Raw genomic sequence first — 21,411 nt, 5'->3', positions numbered from 1 at the left:
GAAAGGTAGTTGACGTGTAATCTAAACATAGGTCGATAATGTTGACCTTTTCCAGTCGGACACAAAGTCAGATGGCTGGATCCCAAATAACTGCTCCACTGCTGCTATTTATAGCAGCTTCACCACGCCTCAGAGGCAAAACAATACCTCAAAGGTCCAGAGCACAAAAAAATGGCGTACTTGTTTTGTTTTCCAAAGTTTAATTCACAAGCATGTGGACGAATACAGTAAATGATATTTTTTCTAGTCTTGATGACCACTCAAAGATTTTTACTGTAAAGTTTTGCTATTCACCCATTCACATATCACCCACACACTGCTGGCACAGCTGTCAGGGGCAATTTAGGGTTCAGAGTCTTGCAGAAGGACACTTCGGCATGTGGAACGTGGGGCTGGGATCAAACCACCTCTGGTCAGTGGGTAACCTGCTGTATGCTGAGCCACAGCTGCCCCACCACTGCTGAGGTCTGAAGGAGTCTGTCTTTGCTAACAATTATTTGAGGTGAAACTAGGGCTGGACGATACGAACAAATATGTTATCAAGATAAAAATTAAAACCAGTCGATAATTATCACAATTAATGTCACATTGTTATTTCTCTTTATTTTTAAATTGACTGCACAAACAAGCAATAGTTCATATAGAACGTTCATTGTATTCCCATTGATTTAATCATACTGCAATATTTAGTTATTTCCTCACCCAGCCTGTGGTAAAAGTGTGGCCACTATTCACTGGAAGTGTTTTACTCAACCTCCATAAACACACACATGCCTTTCTCAAGAGGAGTGTCACAAGTCGTCCATGTCTCACAACTGACCAATATTTCTCCACTGCTGCTTACATAAAGCTCTGTGGCCTCACACTGACAGGAAGCACACAGGTTGCCTCCCGTAGTCTCATTTAAAGGACATATTGTTGATCTGTGTGTGTGTGTTACTGCTGATTCAATGAAACACACTCGCTCAGGTTGATATGTAGGTCACAATGAAGGCTGCATTTTATTAACAATACAATCTGTCAGACTTTTTAATCCCTGAAAAGAAACTGCAAATGACTGACAATGTTAAGACAAACACACGCGGTATTGAGTGTTCTGGTTCAACAGTCTGTCCAGGGTTTCTGTCTGTCTGTCTGTCTGTCTGTCTGTGTGTGTGTGTGTGTGTGTGTGTGTGTGTGTGTGTGTGTGTGTGTGTGTGTGTGTGTGTGTGTGTGTGTGTGTGTGTGTGTGCGTGTGCGTATGTGTGTGTGATCTGCACAATGGTGCATGGCTACAAAGGAGACCTCAAACCTCAGAATATATATAAAGATGGACAACCTGGCCCACTTCCTCGCACTATCCAGAAATGATGCCAAAATATCCTGCACATCTGGAGCCACAGTCTGTGAAGCAGTGACCAGAGGACAGAGCCAGAGTAGCGAGGTCCCACTGATACACATGCTCGACCAATCATGATTCAGTCTCAGCTGTCAATCATGACAGTTCACCCGGTTTTTACAGCATCAAATGACTAATTCAAATCAAGCTTACTGGAAAAATGTAAGGTTGAACAAACATCAGTGTGATAAGAACGGCCTAAAATAACAGACATCATCTTTGAGAAAAATGTATCTGATGTGTACTTTCTCTTTGTAGTTTGGTCCATGTCCCATCCACTAACATGGAGCTCATACTGCACCCAGCCATCAGGTAAAGATTGTGTGGCTTTGGCTTGGGGAGCTGTCATGTCATTCATCTTTATATATAGTCCATGTGTCAGGCAATCCGGTATTCAAGTACTCAAAATATTATCCCTACAAATACATGGAGTCTGCAGCCAGGATCTAAAAAATTACATACATAAGATAATTAAAAACAGACGGGCCTGCAGTGAGCAGAGGTGACAGTCGATATCACATCTTGATATGTTCTATTAATGTTCAGTTTTGACTTTGCTGTTGTTCCTGTCATCCCTTTATCTCAAAGAACACCCCCCTCCACGTCCAGTTCTCTGTAGAGTCCCGAGCAGCTCTCTGAAATATCCTCTCCTGCTTAAATCAACAACTTCTGACCAGCTTTTCTTCTGGATTTCCCATCAATGGTCGTCTGTGTCTCACTGACTTTGGCAGACAGTGGACCCGCCCTTGGCGCCTGCCGCAGCCTTCTTACGCCTCTTGTTGAGCAGGGGGTTGCTCGATGTATCGAGATCCTTGATCTTCACCTGGTCGTAGTCCACACGCATGGTCGCTAGAGCACTGGTCATCTCTTCCTGTAAGACAAGGCAGAGGGCAGCGTGTTAGTTCACAGACTAATGATAATACTATAAACGTCAGGATACTCAGAGCACATCTGTTATAAACTATTTGTGAAGTCTGAACCAATCTTCACTTCCATCAGGGGGGTTATCTTTTCACCTTCCATTTGTTAGTTAGTTTGCTGGTTAGCAAGATTACCCCAAATTTTACCTCCTACATCCACGAGATGTGTCTGCATGTTTAGTGTGTACACAGTTTGGGAAATGTGCTAATTTGCTTTTATAACAGGAATTAGATGAGTCTCTCTTGTATAGATGGGTAATTGGAAGCTACAGCCAGCATCTGACTGACTTATCTTACCAGAAAGACCAGAAATAGTCTAGCTTTGTATTCTCCTGTCATCATTTCTGAAGCTCAATAATTTGTTATAAGTTATGCATTATTTTATCTGGTAACCTTCAGGATTTTACTGCTCCTGGCCAAGAAGTGGACTGCGCAAGACCTCTGCTATAAAACACATCTGTTTTTACACTTTGGTTTTTGCATTAATCTAAAAATATCAAATGAGATTACATATAATATATTATTTAGTGAGTGTAAGACATGATGGTAGGTGGACTGTGTTAACTTTGGCCAGAGCCAAATGAGCTGTGTCCAGTCTTTATGAGACTCACTAATGGCTTTATCTTTAATATACATGATTACAAGTGGCTCTTAAACTCTCGACTCTCAGTTACAGAGCAAAAACATAAAGTGTGTTGAAAATGTCAGACTATTCCTATAGACACACACATTTATCTCTTAGCTGTGTTTTTATAAAGGAAAAAAAAAATACAAAGAAAACTGTACATTTGAATTTTTTACTTTTTTTACTTCTTGATTCTGTCTGATTTCTAAAATCGGTTAATCGCTGCTGTAATAAGAAGAGCTGCAAAAAGAATTTTCAATGTTGAATGTTGGTGACAATGTTAAACACTGACAATAAAGGATTCTGATTCTGATTCTGATTCTGACACTGTAATTCGCTGGATCACGTTTGTAGTGCAGAGAAACACGAACAAAGGCTGATAGGGCAGGGAAAACCTGTCTGGCACGTTTTAAGAGGGGAGGCTCAGGTCATCACTGTCCGACAAACTGAAGCCAAAACAGGCTCCAGACCACGAAGAATGTATTGAAACGTCGTAGGACATGTTTTCAAACTGGATCTGAGCGCTACAGCCAAGAAAATATCAACCCTCCAACTCCTCGTCCTTTACAATGACACGTCTTGGCTTTTTTTGGCTTTTTGAGATGTGATTGTTCAGGAGTACAATCTCAGAAAGGGTTTATGCAACGTAGCAGTGTCTGCTGCAAAAGTGCATGGCGGTGTGGTGTATGCATATCTTTTTTTTATATTCACATTTGCAGCCATTGAAAAAATGTGTGATTTCCCAATCCACACATCTTTTCCAGTAGTGGAGAGATAACCTCAATGTGACTTGATGTGAGCAAACAAATGCCTTTAAAATGAATGCCTGAATTAGAAAAAGAGTTGGGAAGAGCAGCACAGTCCAGCTGAGCTCCTCCGTGTGTGTTTAGATTGAGGTTTAAGTCTAGGTTTAAGTTTAGGTTTAGGTCAGGGTTAAGGTAAGGCAAGTAGTAACTACAGTTAAGATTGGAATAAGTAAGTAAGAATAAGGAAATAAATGTAAGTCAATGTTATGTTCTCTGAAGGCAAGGAGACAGATTATGTTTGTGTGGTGCGTGTGGGCCCACAAGCTCACGTTCTTGTTAGGGGTGTTAAACTGAATCTGAGATGATTGCTTCCCCCTGGTGGCCATCAGGGAATCATCACAGTTGTGATACACACAAATCTTTAAAGATTTTAATGAGTTCAATTCAGAAGTTTCTGACAGACTGTTTCCCTCACTGATGTTTTAAATGATTAAAGGGTCATTTGTTAATTTTACATGTGAGAATATCACCACTCATTTATAGAACGACTTCAATTACTGACAGTTGCATATGTCTTCTGTGGAGGAGCTTTGTAAGGATGTGGTTAAATATGATTCCAATGACATCATAGTGATGTCACAGAGATATTTTTTATGACATTGACACATGATGTCATAGTGATTTCATCTGGGTAAATGGATATGTTTTAACAGAATAGGTAAATAGTCTGTATTATATAGAGCTTTTCTAGTCTTGATGACCACTCAAAGGCATTCATCCATTCACACACACATGACAGTACAACTATGAGCCGCTTTCTATGAGAACAGCACAGCCGTCAAGACGGGAATCAAACCGCCCAACTTCTGGTTAGAAGACAACCCACTCTATCCCCTGAGCCACAGCCTGAAAGCATTCTCAACCAGAGGAGTGGAGATTAAAAGATATGGACATTTGCTCTCAAGTTGAACTGGAATTTTGGAGCTTGTCCCAAACTGAAAATGTAATTACGGATTATCTGTCCCGTGCTGCTTTTGACCGTTGGACCTTTCATTTGTCTGTTGTGAGGCCATAAATGTAATGGACATGCAGCACTATATTACTGGAATACACCCAAATTAAGGCCAGACTAGCTCATCCGTAAAAGGTTGTGTTGTCAACATGTGACCAGAGGGGGTCAGTGCTTCTCTGCTGCTGACCTTCACGTCCTCCCACATCTCTCTGTCTTCTGTGAGGACCCGGGAGGTGTGCAGAGGAGTGGAGGGGACCACCATTGACTGCTGTGGAGAGCAAAGACACATGTGTTCAAATTAAGATATGAGCACATAGTTTTACAGACTGACAAGACGCAGTACAGGAAGAAAACAAGGACACACAGATACTCACATTGATCCAGGGGTGGTTCATGAACTGAGCGATGGTCATTCTCTCATTAGGGTCTGTCTTCAGGAGCTGGTGGATCAGATCTTTAGCTGGAAGAGTAAAGATCATTAAATTATTGGTGGCGAGGCTCAGACACACATGAAAAACCTGTATCTTGTCCAACTGATCCTGGTCTCAGGGACAGACTGGCCTACTTACACAGCCAAGAGGATTATTGGAAAGGGCAAGAGTGAAGAGTCAGTGGAAAAATAGAAATGTGACTATGTGTACATGCACTGTTGTCTTTAGGTCAAAGGAGAACACCAGGTGGCTGCTGTCTCTTTAGAAAACTCTAAATGGAGTCAGGGCTTGATCATTTGTTAAAGACGTCTGAAGTTTAAGGAGTTGATAAGTCACTGCTTACATGTTCTAACTATATTTACACAGGCAGCACTCAGGGACACACAGACGGACTGAAGGCATTGCAGCACCAAGACATAAACTGTGACTTGTTAAAAGCAAACTGCTGTGATCCCCCACATGACGTGATATTGTCTTCAACTGGCTGCAGCTGATCACATACTGAGGTTTTCTATTATAAAACGTCTCTGACTGTAGGTCAGCCAGTAAACCTGTGAGGTCAGAGTCGCTGCAGCGCTATGTTCCCTGTTCTTGACTGTGGCACTGCAAGTATCACACTAATGATGCAGATACTGGGACAACGCTGTTCACATGTCAGTCAAACGTCTTTAACATTTTCTGTCTCGTCAGATAATTTTGAATAACAAATTCTGCGTGAAAGATGAAATATCATCATTCGTCTCCTCCAGCTGAAAAACAACAAAGGTGTGGATGAACAGGGTGTAGTGTATTTAAATCTTTTATTCTAACTTTGGGGACCAGCATTTGTAGAATATGGTGAGAGAGCAGGCCTTGTTGATTTTGGCTTTTACCCATGCATGTACAAACTCCTGGCTGAGTATAAAATAATGACCTGATCACAATGGAAAATTAAGTGTAGTTGAAGATACTGTGGACATGTTTTTTTTTCACCTGACAGCATAAATACAAAGATGTGTCCTTGAAAAAGACTAACATTGGTGGATCTGTGATATTGGCACAGACTTGTTCACTTGTAATTGAATTTAGACATTTGTTTACTCCAAAAACGTTTTTTTTGAAAAGCTAAGTTTTCATAAACAGAGAGGAACAACAAGCATCTTTTTACTTTAAGGTATTATCATGGGCAAGGCTTATGTGTATAGGTTTCTTTAGAGATTCCCACCTTCCTGTGACACCTCTGCCCACTCTGGATTGGGGAACTCGTACTGGCCCATTCTGATCCTCCTCTTCATCCCTGGTGAGATTGCCTGACCAGTGTTGGAGTAAAATGGAGGAAAGCCGCACAGCCTGCAGAGAAAAACTTAAAAACTTAAAAAACATTCATCTGGGCTTTATTTGAATGAATCCATATACTAAGTGCGTCATATATATATGCTCCACCCAACTACACAGTACTCACAGGATGTACATGATGACGCCCAGAGACCACATGTCACATGACTTGTCATATTTCTCGGGACCCAAAACCTCAGGAGCTTATCAATGGTCACACACACACACACACACACACACACACACACACACACACACACACACACACACACACACACACACACACACACACACACACACACACACACACACATTTAGTTTGAACAGTAGGGCAAAAATGAATCATACATATTTAACTGAACCATAGCATATGACACTGTATTTCAGGCCTTACTACAAACGCTCGATCTATATAATCTCTGGACAATAACATAAAGCAACTTACCCACATAGTACGGTGTATAACATGGGGTCTGTAGTGGATTGTGCAGCGTGGTCTCCTTAGCAAAGCCAAAGTCTGTCAGTTTGAGAACCGCATTTCTCTCTTTAATTGTGTACAGCAAGTTCTCTGGCTGGAGAAAAGAAGAAACATGTCAACATTTCCTGATCCTATTCATTATGATTGAGGTGCGTGATCTCTATCTCCGTGCACCTTTATGTCTCTGTGTGCGATGTTAAAGTCGTGGAGAAAATGGATGGCCGTGCCGATGTCCCTCATGACCTCAGATGCCTCTGGGAAGAAAAGAGGAAAAGACACAATCTCTCAAACAAGAAGCAAGTCCAATATCCCATAACAGGAGAAACAAACTTATAGTTGTGCTGCATTTTCTAACTTTTCTATTTGAACGTAAAAAATGGTGGATTCAATGTGCATTCTTCCTCTCTGACGTGTGATGTGAGCAGAATCCATCTCTCCATCTGTCCTCACCTTTCTCAGTGAAGGCCTGGTCTCCTCTGGCCTGGATTCGGCTGAACAGCTCTCCTCCCTCCATACTGGAGACAAAATAGTGAGCTTAGAAAATCAGAGCCACAAAAAGGCATCACGTTACACTGTGACAGGCAGGGAAACCTCACAGCTGTGGAATAAACTGAAAAAAATATAAGATGATATAAACATTATAGTTTAGGGGATAGTTCACCCAAAAATGAAAATGCACTCATTATCTATTCACCACTATGCTGATGGAGGTGAAGTAAATGGTGGCCACTTCTTTAAAATGTAAAAAACACAGAATGTCTCCATACTGCTCCTGTTTTTATTTTGTTTTTTACATCAATTGAAGTAAATGGTGACCAATTCTTCGGTCACTATTTAGTTCAATTGTGTTGGATTTTGCTGTAACATTGTTCACCCCTGTAACTCCAAAAGTGTTTAGTGGACTCAGACACTTCACCCACCCCTCCATCGGCACAGTGATGAGTAGATAATTTTTAGATTTTCATTTTTGGGTGAACTATCCCTTTAAGCTTAATGTAAATTCAATTACAAGGTGTTTACAGTAATCCAATCAGATTTTGCCATGATCTCACTCAGCCAATCATGTCCTTGCTGTCGTCTCTCGCTGTTTCATTTCAGTGATTGGCTGCGACCTCAGCTTTAAATATAGAAGTGCTTTACAGAAACCTTTCAGTTCCTGTCACAGAGAAATCATGTGACACTGAAACTCTAAGTGAGAGTTGTCTCCACATGATGAAAGAGAGGAAGATGACAAACAGAAAACATCTCGTCCAAAATAACCTTTAGGATTCATATGAAATGATAAAACAATGGTTCAAACAAAAATTCTATCAGTAATATGACGACTATCTATCTCCTCTGCCGTCTGATTCATTAATGTTTGTTTGCAACACAATAAAGTAACTCAATTAAGAATACACATATGCAATATATAATGCGTTTTTATTTATATATTTATATATGTAAATGTAGCTATTTTGATCAAATGTTAGTTTCAGAATCCTACATTTTCATACAAGTACACATCAAAGATAAGTCTGAAAGTCCCAACCAACCCCCACAGCCACCATCACTGTGACATGGATGTGGTTTAATGTGGATAAAGTAAGAACGTACTTTTTGTGGTCTGTGAGTAAAAAGATGAAAGCAGAGGCAGGCAGACAGACACACAGACACACACACACACACACACACACACACACACACACACACACACACACACACACACACACACACACACGCACACAGTCAAGTCACCACACATAGTACACAATGTGATGAGAATTATTTAGTCACTGTTTAAAATTCCACTGAACACAGTGCTGGTTCTCTGGTGTCAGCTTCAGGTTTCTCTGAATTATTGTTGTTCTTCCCCTTTTACAAGTTGAGATGAGGGGTAATAAATGGTCCGGAGTGCAACTACGTGTGCGTACGTCAAAGCACACACTAACTCCACTGTCACCCCAAACCCTCACCTGAACCCTGAAATCAAATCTTAACACTTGAGCCGCCCTGTGATGTTGAGAGGACAGGAAGGAGCAAAAACTCCTCATCATCACAAATATTTGTCCACATAACCCCAGAAAGACATATACGCACAAACACACACACAAACACACACCGAAGTCATACAGGGTCTAATTGAAAACACTTTAACAGGACATGTGAAGCCCAGATGGAATGTGTCTCTATCTCACCATCAGTGCTGACGTCTGCACTTTGTCAGGTCAGGTTTTATGTCCAACCTTTAACATTGAGGAAAGTTCTGTCCTCTGTGGCACAGAGTTTATATTTGTGTGAAAACCTGCTAACATGTTTTCACATATTGGATTTATTTTAGAGCTATATTTTATTGAGAGGTAATTTTACTACATAATCTTTGGGTTATTATGCTTAGATGACCTCTAATGGTGTTTCACTGTGCCAGTTTTACTTTCCATTTATATTATGATTGTGTGATTCGATCATAGGAAGAGTCATGGAGGAGACAGTTTTTTTGCTGAAAAATATACTGTTTGTAGAAAATAATTCACTACAGAGGTTAATGTATTATTTTTCACAGTAAAAACACGTGGAAACATGTGGAGAGAGTGAGTGTAACGTCCTGTACAGACAACAAAAAGAAAGTGTATCAGTGCTGGATGTTTGTTAAGAGGTTTATTAAAATGAAACTCTAAAAAAAATTGAATTCACATTAACTGTTTCTTAACATCAAACTCATCACCGGGCTTGTGAAAAAAAATCTCAAATTAACCTCAACTTTTCAAGAAACGTTGTTATAAGTTTTATTTTTCAATGATTTCATTAGACACAGGGGGAATCAGTTTCATCTGAAAACCAATACAAAATATCCACTACAGAAATCTACGAAGGGGCATGGTTACTAAGGAGAATATTCAAATCGGGCATGATGTGTGATCTGGTGTAATGTGAATCTTACCACTCCATGATGATGAGCAGGCATTTTTTCCCATGATGCATGTTTTCATACAGGTTGATGATGCGGACAATGTACGGTCCTCCTGAGACTCGCCAGTGAAGCTCCACTTCTCGTCTGGCTTTTGGGCTGTCGTACAGAATCTGGACGCAGAGACGCAGAGAGAGCGATGAATACATAACCAATTTGTGAATAATAGAAAATATACTTTAAGTGTATGGCAGGATGCTCAGTTATACAGCGCTCAAATATTATTGTTCATTCACTTTTGGTGGAATTACATTATGTTTTATCATTTGTCGTTCAGAGCATGAATCACAGAATCCATAATAGGACATTGAGTTCAATGATCTTAAATTACATTTTGAAGACAAATTAAGTTTCATTAATTGTGTAAGTCAATTAAAGTTGCAACAATTATTCAATGAATCCACTTGTAGAATGAGAGAAAACTCAAAAACACCGTCAGCTATTTTTACATCATCGCTAATGAAATATAGCTGAAGTTTGGACTGCTGATGGGACAGAAAAGACAATTTAACCCTCACATACTGTTCATATTTCATGCCTTCGGTCTGCCTTCGGCCTACGGTCTTGGTCAATTTTAACCAAGGCCAAGAATTCTCTCATAATAAGTATCTGTATCTCTAACTGTCTCTGTACTGAATTTTGTACTATAGATCTAATTAGAATGTATAAATAGCCTATCTGACATTAATAAATGGATGATTAATCCTTAAGTGTTGTTTCAGAAAGCAGGGAGAGTGTACTTTTTAGGTTTTACACCAAACAATTTTGAAGAAAAATATCTACTATCACACAATATCACGTCCTGTTTTACCTAAGGCATTAAAACCTAACAGCCATAACGATTTGAATATATTTTATTGAAAGTGAGAATGGCAAGAACATTCTGCAACTGTTGGGATTTCTTATATAACCATTAAAACCGTTAAAACTGAGTCACTGGAATGACATTTTCCGCTGCCATCCCGCCTACTGCCTGATGTGGAAGTGAGGACTAACTGATAGTATTGTTATTCAATATAAATGTCTTCATCGGAGGGGCTGTAATCAGAGTTTTCCTCCATATTGTCTTCCTGCTTCCTCATCTTGGAAGATCGGCTCATGGGCCTTTGCACAGTGTGTCTATAGATGCTATAACCTCAGTCACTGAAATGGAAGCTCACCTACCTTTATAATCTTATGACCCCCCGAACCCCTCTTTTGATCTCATCTAGTTCAGAATAAATGGATTCTAATTTGTTTTTATTTTTAGATTATTTTGTGACATTGCTTGTGCTCATGTCTGTGTCAAAGCCCCCTCAGACCTCTGTATGACTTCTGTTCCTTATGTGCACCATATTGTATAATCTCTCCAAAATCGCTGTTTTACTCTTTGACTGTTTCCAGATTCTCCTGTGACCCTTCAAGGACCAGTGGGTCCTGTCTCTGAGGTAACCTGGGCAAATGTGGAGGGAACACAGACAGTTCTCTGTCAAATTTGACAGAACAGTATGGGTTTAAAGTCATTAGTTTGGGTTCATGATGCACACTAATCTTAACATTTCACGATATTAAATAGTAGAAATAATTACTACATTAATTAAGAAAATAATCTGTTTTAATCGAAAATGATGTCGATATTAGAAAGCAAGATATTTATTATTACTATTAATCATTTCAGCTATATCACCAAGACTTATTACAGCATCTACAATCCCTCACTTCTACATCATTTTTTGTTACCCATATAATCAATATACTACTTGTTTGTAAAAAGCTTTAAATAATAAAAACAATACCAAAGCTAGAGATGTTTCTTAAGAACATACATGTGCTCACACAGTTTATACCTTATGAACATCAGAGTATCTCAAAGGGACTGAAACACACTACGCTCAATCAACGAAGAGCAGGCTATACCAAATAAACGGAGACAGAAAATAATAAAGACATATCAAGAGACGCAGTAGAATTAGTGACAGAAGTCAGTTCACAAGAAGAATCGAAATCAATCAACTTGATTAACACTGCTTATCTTCGTTAACTAAGATTAAAGTCACTGGTAGTGGGGATCAAACCAAAAACCTCCTGGTAGTGGACAGGCAGCATTAAGCTCTGAGCTAACACAACTCCCATTGGTCAGTTTGACTGTATCAGCTGTTAGCTATCATGTAAAGTGACAGTGAGGCTGAGGAGGGACAATGCAGTGTCAATCAATAAAAGCCATAAATCTGGGTTCAAGCCTTAACTCTCCTGACTTCGACGTCCATGTTCACCACTGAACCAACATAACCCACAGAAAAATACATCTCACATTCCCCGAAGGAGTTTTCCCCAAAACTTAAGATTTTATAACATCAGAAGTAGTTGAGCTATTTGTTGTCAAAATTAGAGGGTGATCTGTAAATTAAAAAGAAATTCCAAAATGGATTTGGCTTCTAATTTCTATGTATGAAGAACTCGTATAAGCACCAATAACAATCTGAGCGCCATCTACACAATGATGAAAATTGGAAAGATATGAAGTTGAAATCAAATACAGAAAAGTTCAGTCCTTACTGACGAGGGCAGTCAATGGGATGCATTTCAGGACAAGCACCTGTGTGAGCCACTTTGTCTTATGGAAGCTGGAAGTTGTGTCCAATTAAATTACTTCACTAATCAAAACACTGTAGTGATAATAACAGTAATACCCAGCTAGAACTAAACCTTTTTGTTTGTTTGCTCATAACCTGAGGAATTATTGTAACACAGTACCCCAACCACGGAACAGTGATATCCACTGAGCCCCACACATGAGTACTGTACTTCAGATACTCATGTTTGTCTAATACCACAGAAATATGGACTATAACTGTGTTGTACTGCACAGTAACTGGTTTTCTAGCATCAATACAATAACTTGAGCACAAACAGCAGCTTGTCCACAAGACAGGATGTTTGTCATAAGGCAGATGATACACAAAAGATGTCACAGCTCAACGTTACACACACGTAATTTCCTGGAGACTCACACTAACCCTAACCACTGACCCAAAATGTGTCTTTTCTTTGAACTGGGGACATGGTTTTTGTCCTTAGTTGGACAAGCCGTCCCCAAAAGACAGTGACGACACACACACACACACACACACACACACACACACACACACACACACACACACATACAGCAGGTGGCAGACCTTGACATAGCACATGTTTTCAGTCAGTGTGTATTTCTGGATGTGACAGTGATGAAGTGATCTCCTGCTGTTCACAAGGCCGATCTGCTCAAAGTGCCAGCCTGGACTACATAACACACAGAGAGGTTGACTGACTCATTCATGTCACTCACTCACACACACACACACACACACACACACACACACACACACACACACACACACAGTCAAGTCACCACACGTAATCTGTTTAACATGCCTTGACTGATCCAGGTTGTTATTAGAGAAAACACTTCAGATTCAGTTGTTTTCTGTGGAAATGACAATACTTTCATGTTTTCAGGAAATTCCAAGTGTCACAAATAACTCCTTCAAACTGTAACGTTGTGTTTCACTCACTAATGATAAAGAGGAAGTGAGGAGTTCAGAGAACAGGAGGGTGTTGAAAGTAGAAGTTGAAGGTTTCCGGTGAATGACTCTTCTGATCGGCTACTACGTGCCTCCTTTTTTATTCAGCGCCCACGGAACAAGGTGAGCAGGGTTGTTTCTGCTCCACCATTTATATCTTTATGACTTTAATCACAGCAGACAGCATGTGAGCCGGCAGTGAAAATGAATTGGCTGTAATAAAAGAAGTCTGTGTGGAATAAACACACATATAAAACACAAGAGAGGTGATTGTTTGAATGATGCATTTAGTTAATCTGATGGACTTTGGATTCTTATGTGAGGCCACATCATGGAGACTGAATGAACACTGATAGATTACCTGATCTAAACCAATCAACCTCATCACAACACCAATCAGAGATTGTAACACACACACACACACACACACACACACACACACACTCATACATCAAAGTGGTATAGTTAATCAATGATAGAAAATATAGCAAGTCAATAATAACACTAACATATCACTGCTCCTTCTGGTTTATAACCAAAGAATCTACAGCCATACTAGCAGATCTGGCAAAGCTTTGAGCTAAATGCCAACATGTGAACAGATCACAGTGCCCATACGTTAACCATGTCAGTTTAGCTCGTCAGCATGCTAGCATTGTTACTGCTACTAAAGAGGATGTACAGCTTAGGCTGACGGCAATCAGTCATTTGTTCTGCAGATATTTGAATATAAACCAAAATAGAAATTCAAATTATAACCTGATGAACAGTTAAAAGATTGCCATGGTAACAATTCATTAATGGACATTCATTTAACAGCAAAAGCTGTTAAGATATTTCATGTAAAAAACGGTTGTTAATTATCTCAGTAGGATTCATCCCCTGGGCTCCATAAGTATCTGTAATATGTCCGATAGATCTTAAGATATTTCAGTGGTGGACCAATCAACAGTGCTATCCCCAAGAGCCATCCTGCAAGAATATGTATATATATATATATGTTTACTTATATACTTAATAATTTAAAAAACTTTAACATATAGTATTTTAAATTCAGCTGCTAAGTGCTTTGTTATTTAGATTTATAACAAAGGACTATGATGCAGCCTGGGGTCATGATAGTTGTTGTTTCCACCATGGAAATCTAGGTGGCACCACGCAAATCATGTGTATGGATGAGGTGATGTGTTTCATTCAAGTTCCGCAGCAGGGTGTTTTTCCTTCGTCAAGCGTCGTTTGCCCCAGACGCAGAGAATGGAAAAGCCACAGGTAAAGCTATTATGACTCAATGAAAAGGCGACCAAATAAAACGTCCCAGTCACTCAAATAAAATTGGGGATTTCTCTGGGTTTGAACATTGTTGCAAAAATCTTGGATAATTTAAATGTCAACAAAATATATAGGTCTCACCATTTTGTGAGGAAGTGAAATTGTTACTGAACGTCCCAGCAGGACAATGAAAACATAAAAGTTCTGTTTAAGCTGAACAGAGAGCAAAAGTGATTCATGCCAACAAAGCTCTTTTGAACTAAGATCCTCAGCCACAAAGGTTAATGAGGTTAAAAATTGAGACACTCGTCCAAGACCACCTCCTCATTGCTTCAGGACCGCTGCACATTTCCTCAGTGCTACAATCCAAGCAGATAATGGGCTTGAATTGCACAACAACAGCTGAGGCCTGAGAGTCAGTGTAGATTTATAAGCCTCAAACCTCTGAGACTGATTAACTTGCTTAAAAGCACCGGCTGCCTGGAGCAAGTCTTTTTTTCAACTAAAAATCTCTTCCATGCACGGTCAGACCAAACCACTCAGGTCCCTGTGAGGAAACCCAGATGTGTCAGTCACATACCAGTGGGCTGACCACTAAGGTGAACATACGCAAACACAGTGAATGGAAAATTTTAGCTTTGAATGGAAGCCTGCACAGAGAGCTTTAGCTTATACATCAAACTTGAAGACACTTCATAAGCTAAGATGGAACAATTAGCTGCCAATTTCATGCACCTAGTGGTATTAAGAAGTTATGGTGGATCTCGAGACAACTATCAAGCACCGCCAGGTTCTCAGGGTCCACCTCTCCTCCCTGGACTCAGACAAATCCCAGTTAAAAGAAACGTATAATGACTGTGACTGAATCACATTAAACGGATGGCTCCCCTCCAGCTCTGCTGCAAAGTGGATTAAACCTATATCCATTTATTACGTTTAGTGCTCAGAGCAACACTTAATTAAAAAGCCAGCGGTTAAATCCCCACACACCCCCACCACTCCAAATCAAACACATTCGATTACTTCTTTCAGCTTTCTATTTGCCTTGAGATTAAAAATAAAGCAATATTGTGTCTTGGAAAAATATTTAAAAAGCTGTCACCTGGTCCAGTGAATTCCCATTCACACACAGACCAACAAAGACGCCAATAAAAGCTGCTTAAGAGACTGAATTGTGAAGTTTCCTTTATCTTTCCTACAACATGTTAGGAGCAGCGGAGGTTCAGAGGCTGAGTGCAGTGGGTTTGTGGGGTTTTCTCTCAAAGATAGGATCACCATGGCCCATTGTGATTGTTTCCCTCTCTGACATGATGCCATCTAGCCTTGTACCTTTTGCCCTTCATCTTTTCTCTTTGACTTCCTTTGATCTGCTGCACTTTATCTCTCTTTCTCCTCTTGTGTCATGTCTTCCTATTCCCGGGTCCACAGCTCTGCCTGTGACACTGCTGCGGCTGCCGGGTTTGGCAGCTCAGCTCCAGATGGATTACTGTAAAGCAGTAAATCTCTCTCAGTCTCTCGCCCAGTCGTGACAGGTGGAAGCTATGATGACCTGCACGTGCGCACTTGCCTATGTGTATGTGTGTGTGTGTATGTGTGTGTGTGTGTGTGTGTGTGTGTGTGTGTGTGTGTGTGAAGGTGGGTTTTCAGCTATTTCTAGGATAAGGTGTCACGATCCACATTTGTGAGGCAGTGTAGCATGTCACCGGATGGGCAGCCACGCAACACACAACGTTCTTGTGAACTTCCAAGAAGCAAAGCTGGCATTCAGCCTGCTCACATGAAAAACATGATGAGCGTTAAAGGCACTCATACAGCCAGATACCTAAGCACGAGTACCAGTCAGAAATAAACCAACATTAACAGGCGGTTTGAGTGTGGATCTGTGCACAAGACTGTGTAAGTCTGTGACGCTAATCTGACCTCAAGGTCAAAGTACTCAAAGATGGCAACAGTTTCCAACTCTTAAACATAAAGATAACACCTGTTGAAGAGTTAAAGGGATAGTTCACTCATTATCCACTCACCACTAAGTCATTTTTGGGTGAACGATCCCTTAAAGGTACAGTGTGTAGAATTTTGTGATATCTAGTGTTGAAATTGCATGTTGCAGCTGAACACCCCTCACCCTAACCCTCACTCTCTCCTTCCAAACATGAAAAAGAACCTGTGGAAGCTTCAATTGTCATAAAAACTCAAAAGGTGTTTAGTTTGTCCAGTCTGGACTAATGTAAAAAAACATGGCGGCCTCTGTAGAGAGGGTCCCCTTGATAAAGTATTTAAATATCAAGGGCCTTTTCTGGGGTAAAGAAACTAGAATTCATACAATTGAGATGAAATGAACTAGTGAGAACATCATGAGGATTATTCTACATTAAGTTTCTGCCAATAGTTCCCTTTCACCTAAATCTTACACATTGGACCTTTAAATAACAAAAGCCAATAGCATTTTTGCACCGATCTTAATATTTATAACCCCTCATATGTAACTTTAAACTGTTATAATCCAAAGGAAAACTGTGGGTCTAAATTCAAACAAATGCATATAGAGATTTTCCCAAAACATGATCATACTGTACTATGAGAGTGCCATTTGTATCAGTCATCTGATTAGAAAAGTCTGATCATTTGATGAAACTCATCTACAGCTGTAAGTGCACATGTGAGAATAACTCAGTTTGGGTTCAGAGGCTCTGTCATTCTTCTACTACCGTGTTCTTAACAGACTGTGCAGTGTCAGGTGACTCCACTACCTTCAGAGCGCACTTCTCTCCTGTCTTCTTGTTGAAGCACTCCAGCACTTTGCCATTGATCCCTAAACCCAGCACCTGAGTGGAGATTTTATAATCGTCCGTCACTGCGTTGCGCTTTATCTCCAGTTTGGGGTGACCGGGCAGGGGGAAGTGAGTGGACTCGGTGCCCAGGTCCGTCCTGCCGGCAGCGGACACCTCAGGCGGCTGCGGGTGTTCGGGGTTGTCAGCCGGGGAGTCCGGCTCTGCCTCAGCCATTGGCGCTTGAGTCGGTTTCTCCGGTTGTTCCTTTCCGTTTCCATTTTGCAGCATGGTTGGTCACACCGGCGTGCCGTCACCGGCCGTGGTCGGGAAGTGAAAGCGGTGAGTGATTCACCAACGTGAGGCGATGACTCCCGACAGCTGCGCTCCGGTAATTGCGTAAAGCTGAGGAATCCGTTGGTGCGTCAGGGCGCCGGAGCCCCTGGCAGATCTCCACTCAGTAAATCCCACACTGGTTCTATAGTCAAGCTCTGAAAACTATCTGTAATACACACAATTCCTTCGCAGCGAAACTACACATGTATTAATAAAGTCCTATTGCGCTGTCAACTTAACCAGTCAAAGAGAAACCCAAATAATCCCGCACATCAGAAAGAGAGAAATTTGAACTCCCGTCAGAGAGATGTCTGCTCACTGTGGTGATGATAGTCTGAGTCCTTCTGGTTGTATTCACATGGACACTCACTGTCACTTTTGGTACAAGCACCACCCTCCTTCAGTTAAGTCATTTCTCTCAGATAAACCCGTGAGGCTGCCTTAAAGGAGCAGACCGTGTGTGTGCATTAGTTCAGTGTTCAGAGGAGATGAATGGTCTCAGCTGGAGAGAGTCAAGGGGAGAGCAGATCTGATTTTGTCCTAAAAAAGTTATGTAACTTTATCTTATAAACTACTGAAACAGATTCCCTCAAAACAGGTGATTTTTCATCAAAGCAATAAATGAAAAACCCAAATTTCACCCAGTAGAGAGCAATGTCATTCTTTTTTAATCAGAATTGTTTTTTTGTTTTTCTCTCTAAGAAATCAAAGAAATGTCAAAAATGCCCTATGGTGTGATATAAAATAAAATGTCAAAAAAATTCCCCCATCAGCGGCAAAGACTTCTTCCTTGAGTCGAGCCCCACCCCTCCACGAAATTTCACAAAAATCTTTTGTGTAATCCTGCTTATAAAGATAAATGAGAAAGATTAAATAATAACCTCCTTTGCAGAGGGAATACAAAGATTATAAGAATATTGTAAAACTAGGGACAACACAGAATCATCACACTTTGTGTGTGTTCAGTAGTCCAGTGCACATATGAGGGCGACTCCCCGCTTGATCCAGTGTCTCTGATCTTGATTGGTAGGCAGCTCCACTGAGATCACGTAGTTGGTGGAATGGCCGGTGGTGGAGAGTGTCCCTACAAAAGCACACAGAGCAGTTCAGACATAAAGAAGGTATGAAAGCAGTTTGTACATTTCCTTCCCTGTGCTAAGTTAAGTGTTTGTAACGTGCCGGCACAAGGTTGTGCTGTGTGCTGTGAGTGGAAAATACAGTGCTGCATTTTCAGACGCTTCGTGAAACAGGATACTAACTGGAGTCTATTTCTGGGTGAGTAATAAAACCACCAAAAGGAGATGCACACAAACACTCCAGCGAGCGGCCACCAACACCGACAGAGTTCATAACCAGAGCAGCAGATCCACAGACTTCGGTGAAAACTAATTTGTTTTTTATAATTAAATGAAGCCCCAACTAAGCTTGTTGTAATATAGATGAATCCAAACTTGCTCAGATGCTGTGTACACATACTTCTGGAGTTTTACAAGTGTACATAGGCAACTAGACTCGCTTGTGTTGCCAGTTGCCTATGTACACTTGTTTAACCCATTAAGATGGCATGACCTTAATGACTGAGAATCTTTACAGATTTGTGTACTGACCGGCACGTGTTAGCGTCTTGTAGATGGGACAGATGTAGACCCCGGAGGTCGGAGGTGTGCGGTTGGGTTTGGGTTTCAGCCAAATGATGGACATTTTTGTGTGGAGCTCCTTGGGCCTTGACTCAGTGAGCTGACCTGCCTCGCTGTCCCAGCGGGCGCCCTCCAGGAAAAGACCATGGATGTAGCAGCCAGCATTTGGTTTCTCTGTTATCTCTGACACTGGCTTCTCTATTATCTGTGGGCGGAGGGATTACATGGTGTTGTAGCATTGTACTTAATATAAGTTAGTATATTTTCATTGCAAATACAAGTAATGGCAGTAACATATATTGCTAGACAAATAGCCTACTGTCCAACCTCAAAGTCAAAACCAATTGTGTCAATGGAGGTGCCGCAGCGGCGGGCGTAGTTCTGGAGGGTCCCGGTGAGAAAAGCCTGTGGGAAGAAAAAGCCACTAATCCAGAAGACAGGTGGAATGCCATCATTGATCCACGTCTGTAGGAAAGATATTCTCTGAAGCAGGTCTGACACCCAAGAGGCCAGAGGCTTCAGAGAGGGGTAGGCCTGGGGGGGCAGAGATACACAGTCAATCAAAGAGGTGTGTGATCTTAGAAAGCAGAGCCTAAAAGTACTAGACCACCAAACAATGAATGTGATGTCTTTTAGAAAATGTCAGATTTGGCTGGATTTCAGAATATTAGTTTGAGTCAGGGTTTCACTTTAAAAACAGCACGAAGAGCCTAACTGTCAATGGTACGATGGAAAATGACATATTGAAGAAATAAATAAGATATTACAATAATACAAGATAAAGTCATAATTGAGAAGAAAGAAATAATATTAAAAGAATAAAGTTGAATTTGTAATAAATTCAAAATAAAAGGTTATAATATGAGAATAAAGTTGGAATTCAAAGAGGAAATAAGCAGCAGGGAGAACCCATGCTCAGTTGAGTTCCTTTCTGAAAAAATAATCTTAAATACCAATCACATTGTTTCTTGGGAAACCATAGAAACCCCTTAGAGTACCACTTTATTCTCATAATATATTTTATTCCCTATAAGTGACCATAATTACATTTTGTGATGAATTTGCTATTAATGCACCTTTGATATATGACTGTTTTGTGAAGTATGCAACTTAGGTTGAGACATGGTGTCTGACCACCAGCTCCTGGGATCGATATGAAGGGTCAGAAGGATAATAATGGACGTGAGTTTGTCTTACCTTGGCCGTCCACATTACAGGCACGGTGTTGTTGAACAGGCTTCTGGACATTAACTCCAGTTCTGATGACATCACCACTAAACCCTTCAGAGCCTTCACAATGTCACCAAGACTCTGAGAGATGACCTCCAGCAGTTTGTTATATCTGAGAGACACAAAATAAACTCATGATTTAAACTGACCTCATATCAGATTGTTACCTCTGCCAAGGTTGTTTTCACTCCTGTCCATTTGTTTGTGTGTTGGTTTGCTTGTTGACTAGCAGGATTATGCAAAAACAACTGAAAAGATTTCCATGAAATGTTGTGGAGGAGTGGGCAAGACCCAAGGAAGAACCCATTCAATTTGTTGGTTGATCCGTGAATTTTCTTCACAACATTTTCATTGATTTCTCAGAGAATAATTCATGGCTCTTGATATGTATGAGTTTGTGCAATTTGGTGCAGATCCCCCCAAAATGTTTATTCAAATGTGGTTTCATTACAGGACTGTTGGGCCCTGTCCAGGGTAAACACCCAGTGCCATTCTACTTATTTGGGTTTCTAGCCTTTCATAGTAATCTGTCCTGTAGTTTTTGCATAATCCTGCTAAATATACAAACATATTAGTGGCCAAATGGATTTCATTAAAGTGAAATTAATTGTTCATGACAATTTTATCCTTTACAGAGCACCAAAGAAATTCATTCTTATTGTTAATCGGCACCAATGACTCAGAAAATAGTTTCAGAGATTGCTGTCATCCCAAACTCACTCTACACAAGTTGCTGACAAGCTACAGCAGCTCACACACAGACAAATGAAAAAGC

General features: G+C 40.6%; 2 protein-coding genes across 3 annotated transcripts in view; both read right to left on the bottom strand.

Annotated features, from left to right (window-relative positions):
* Positions 1 to 970: 970 nt before the first annotated feature.
* On the bottom strand, positions 971 to 18,277 carry mapkapk3 (MAPK activated protein kinase 3). Its single transcript, XM_020086354.2, has 10 exons — positions 17,416 to 18,277; positions 9,825 to 9,964; positions 7,355 to 7,419; positions 7,079 to 7,158; positions 6,872 to 6,998; positions 6,554 to 6,629; positions 6,317 to 6,441; positions 5,056 to 5,141; positions 4,869 to 4,949; positions 971 to 2,249 (listed from the first exon to the last, which is right to left on the bottom strand). Exons 1-10 carry the CDS (start codon positions 17,722 to 17,724, stop codon positions 2,094 to 2,096), a joined length of 1,245 nt encoding a protein of 414 aa, XP_019941913.1. The 5' UTR covers positions 17,725 to 18,277; the 3' UTR covers positions 971 to 2,093.
* Positions 18,278 to 18,414: 137 nt separating this feature from the next.
* Positions 18,415 to 21,411, bottom strand: part of dnah1 (dynein, axonemal, heavy chain 1) — a 35,941-nt gene continuing 32,944 nt past the window's right edge. For both annotated transcript variants that reach the window (XM_069511508.1, XM_020086276.2), the window contains exons 76-79: positions 20,604 to 20,748; positions 19,734 to 19,940; positions 19,377 to 19,611; positions 18,415 to 18,853 (exon numbers count right to left, since the gene is read on the bottom strand). In XM_069511508.1, coding sequence (XP_069367609.1) covers positions 18,732 to 18,853; positions 19,377 to 19,611; positions 19,734 to 19,940; positions 20,604 to 20,748 — 709 coding nt within the window. In that variant the 3' untranslated portion in view covers positions 18,415 to 18,731. The remainder of the gene's footprint in view (positions 18,854 to 19,376; positions 19,612 to 19,733; positions 19,941 to 20,603; positions 20,749 to 21,411) is intronic.

This window comes from Paralichthys olivaceus, chromosome 2, assembly GCF_024713975.1.
Source record: "Paralichthys olivaceus isolate ysfri-2021 chromosome 2, ASM2471397v2, whole genome shotgun sequence".
Lineage (NCBI taxonomy): Eukaryota > Metazoa > Chordata > Actinopteri > Pleuronectiformes > Paralichthyidae > Paralichthys > Paralichthys olivaceus.
This window is presented reverse-complemented; position numbering and strand designations above follow the sequence as displayed.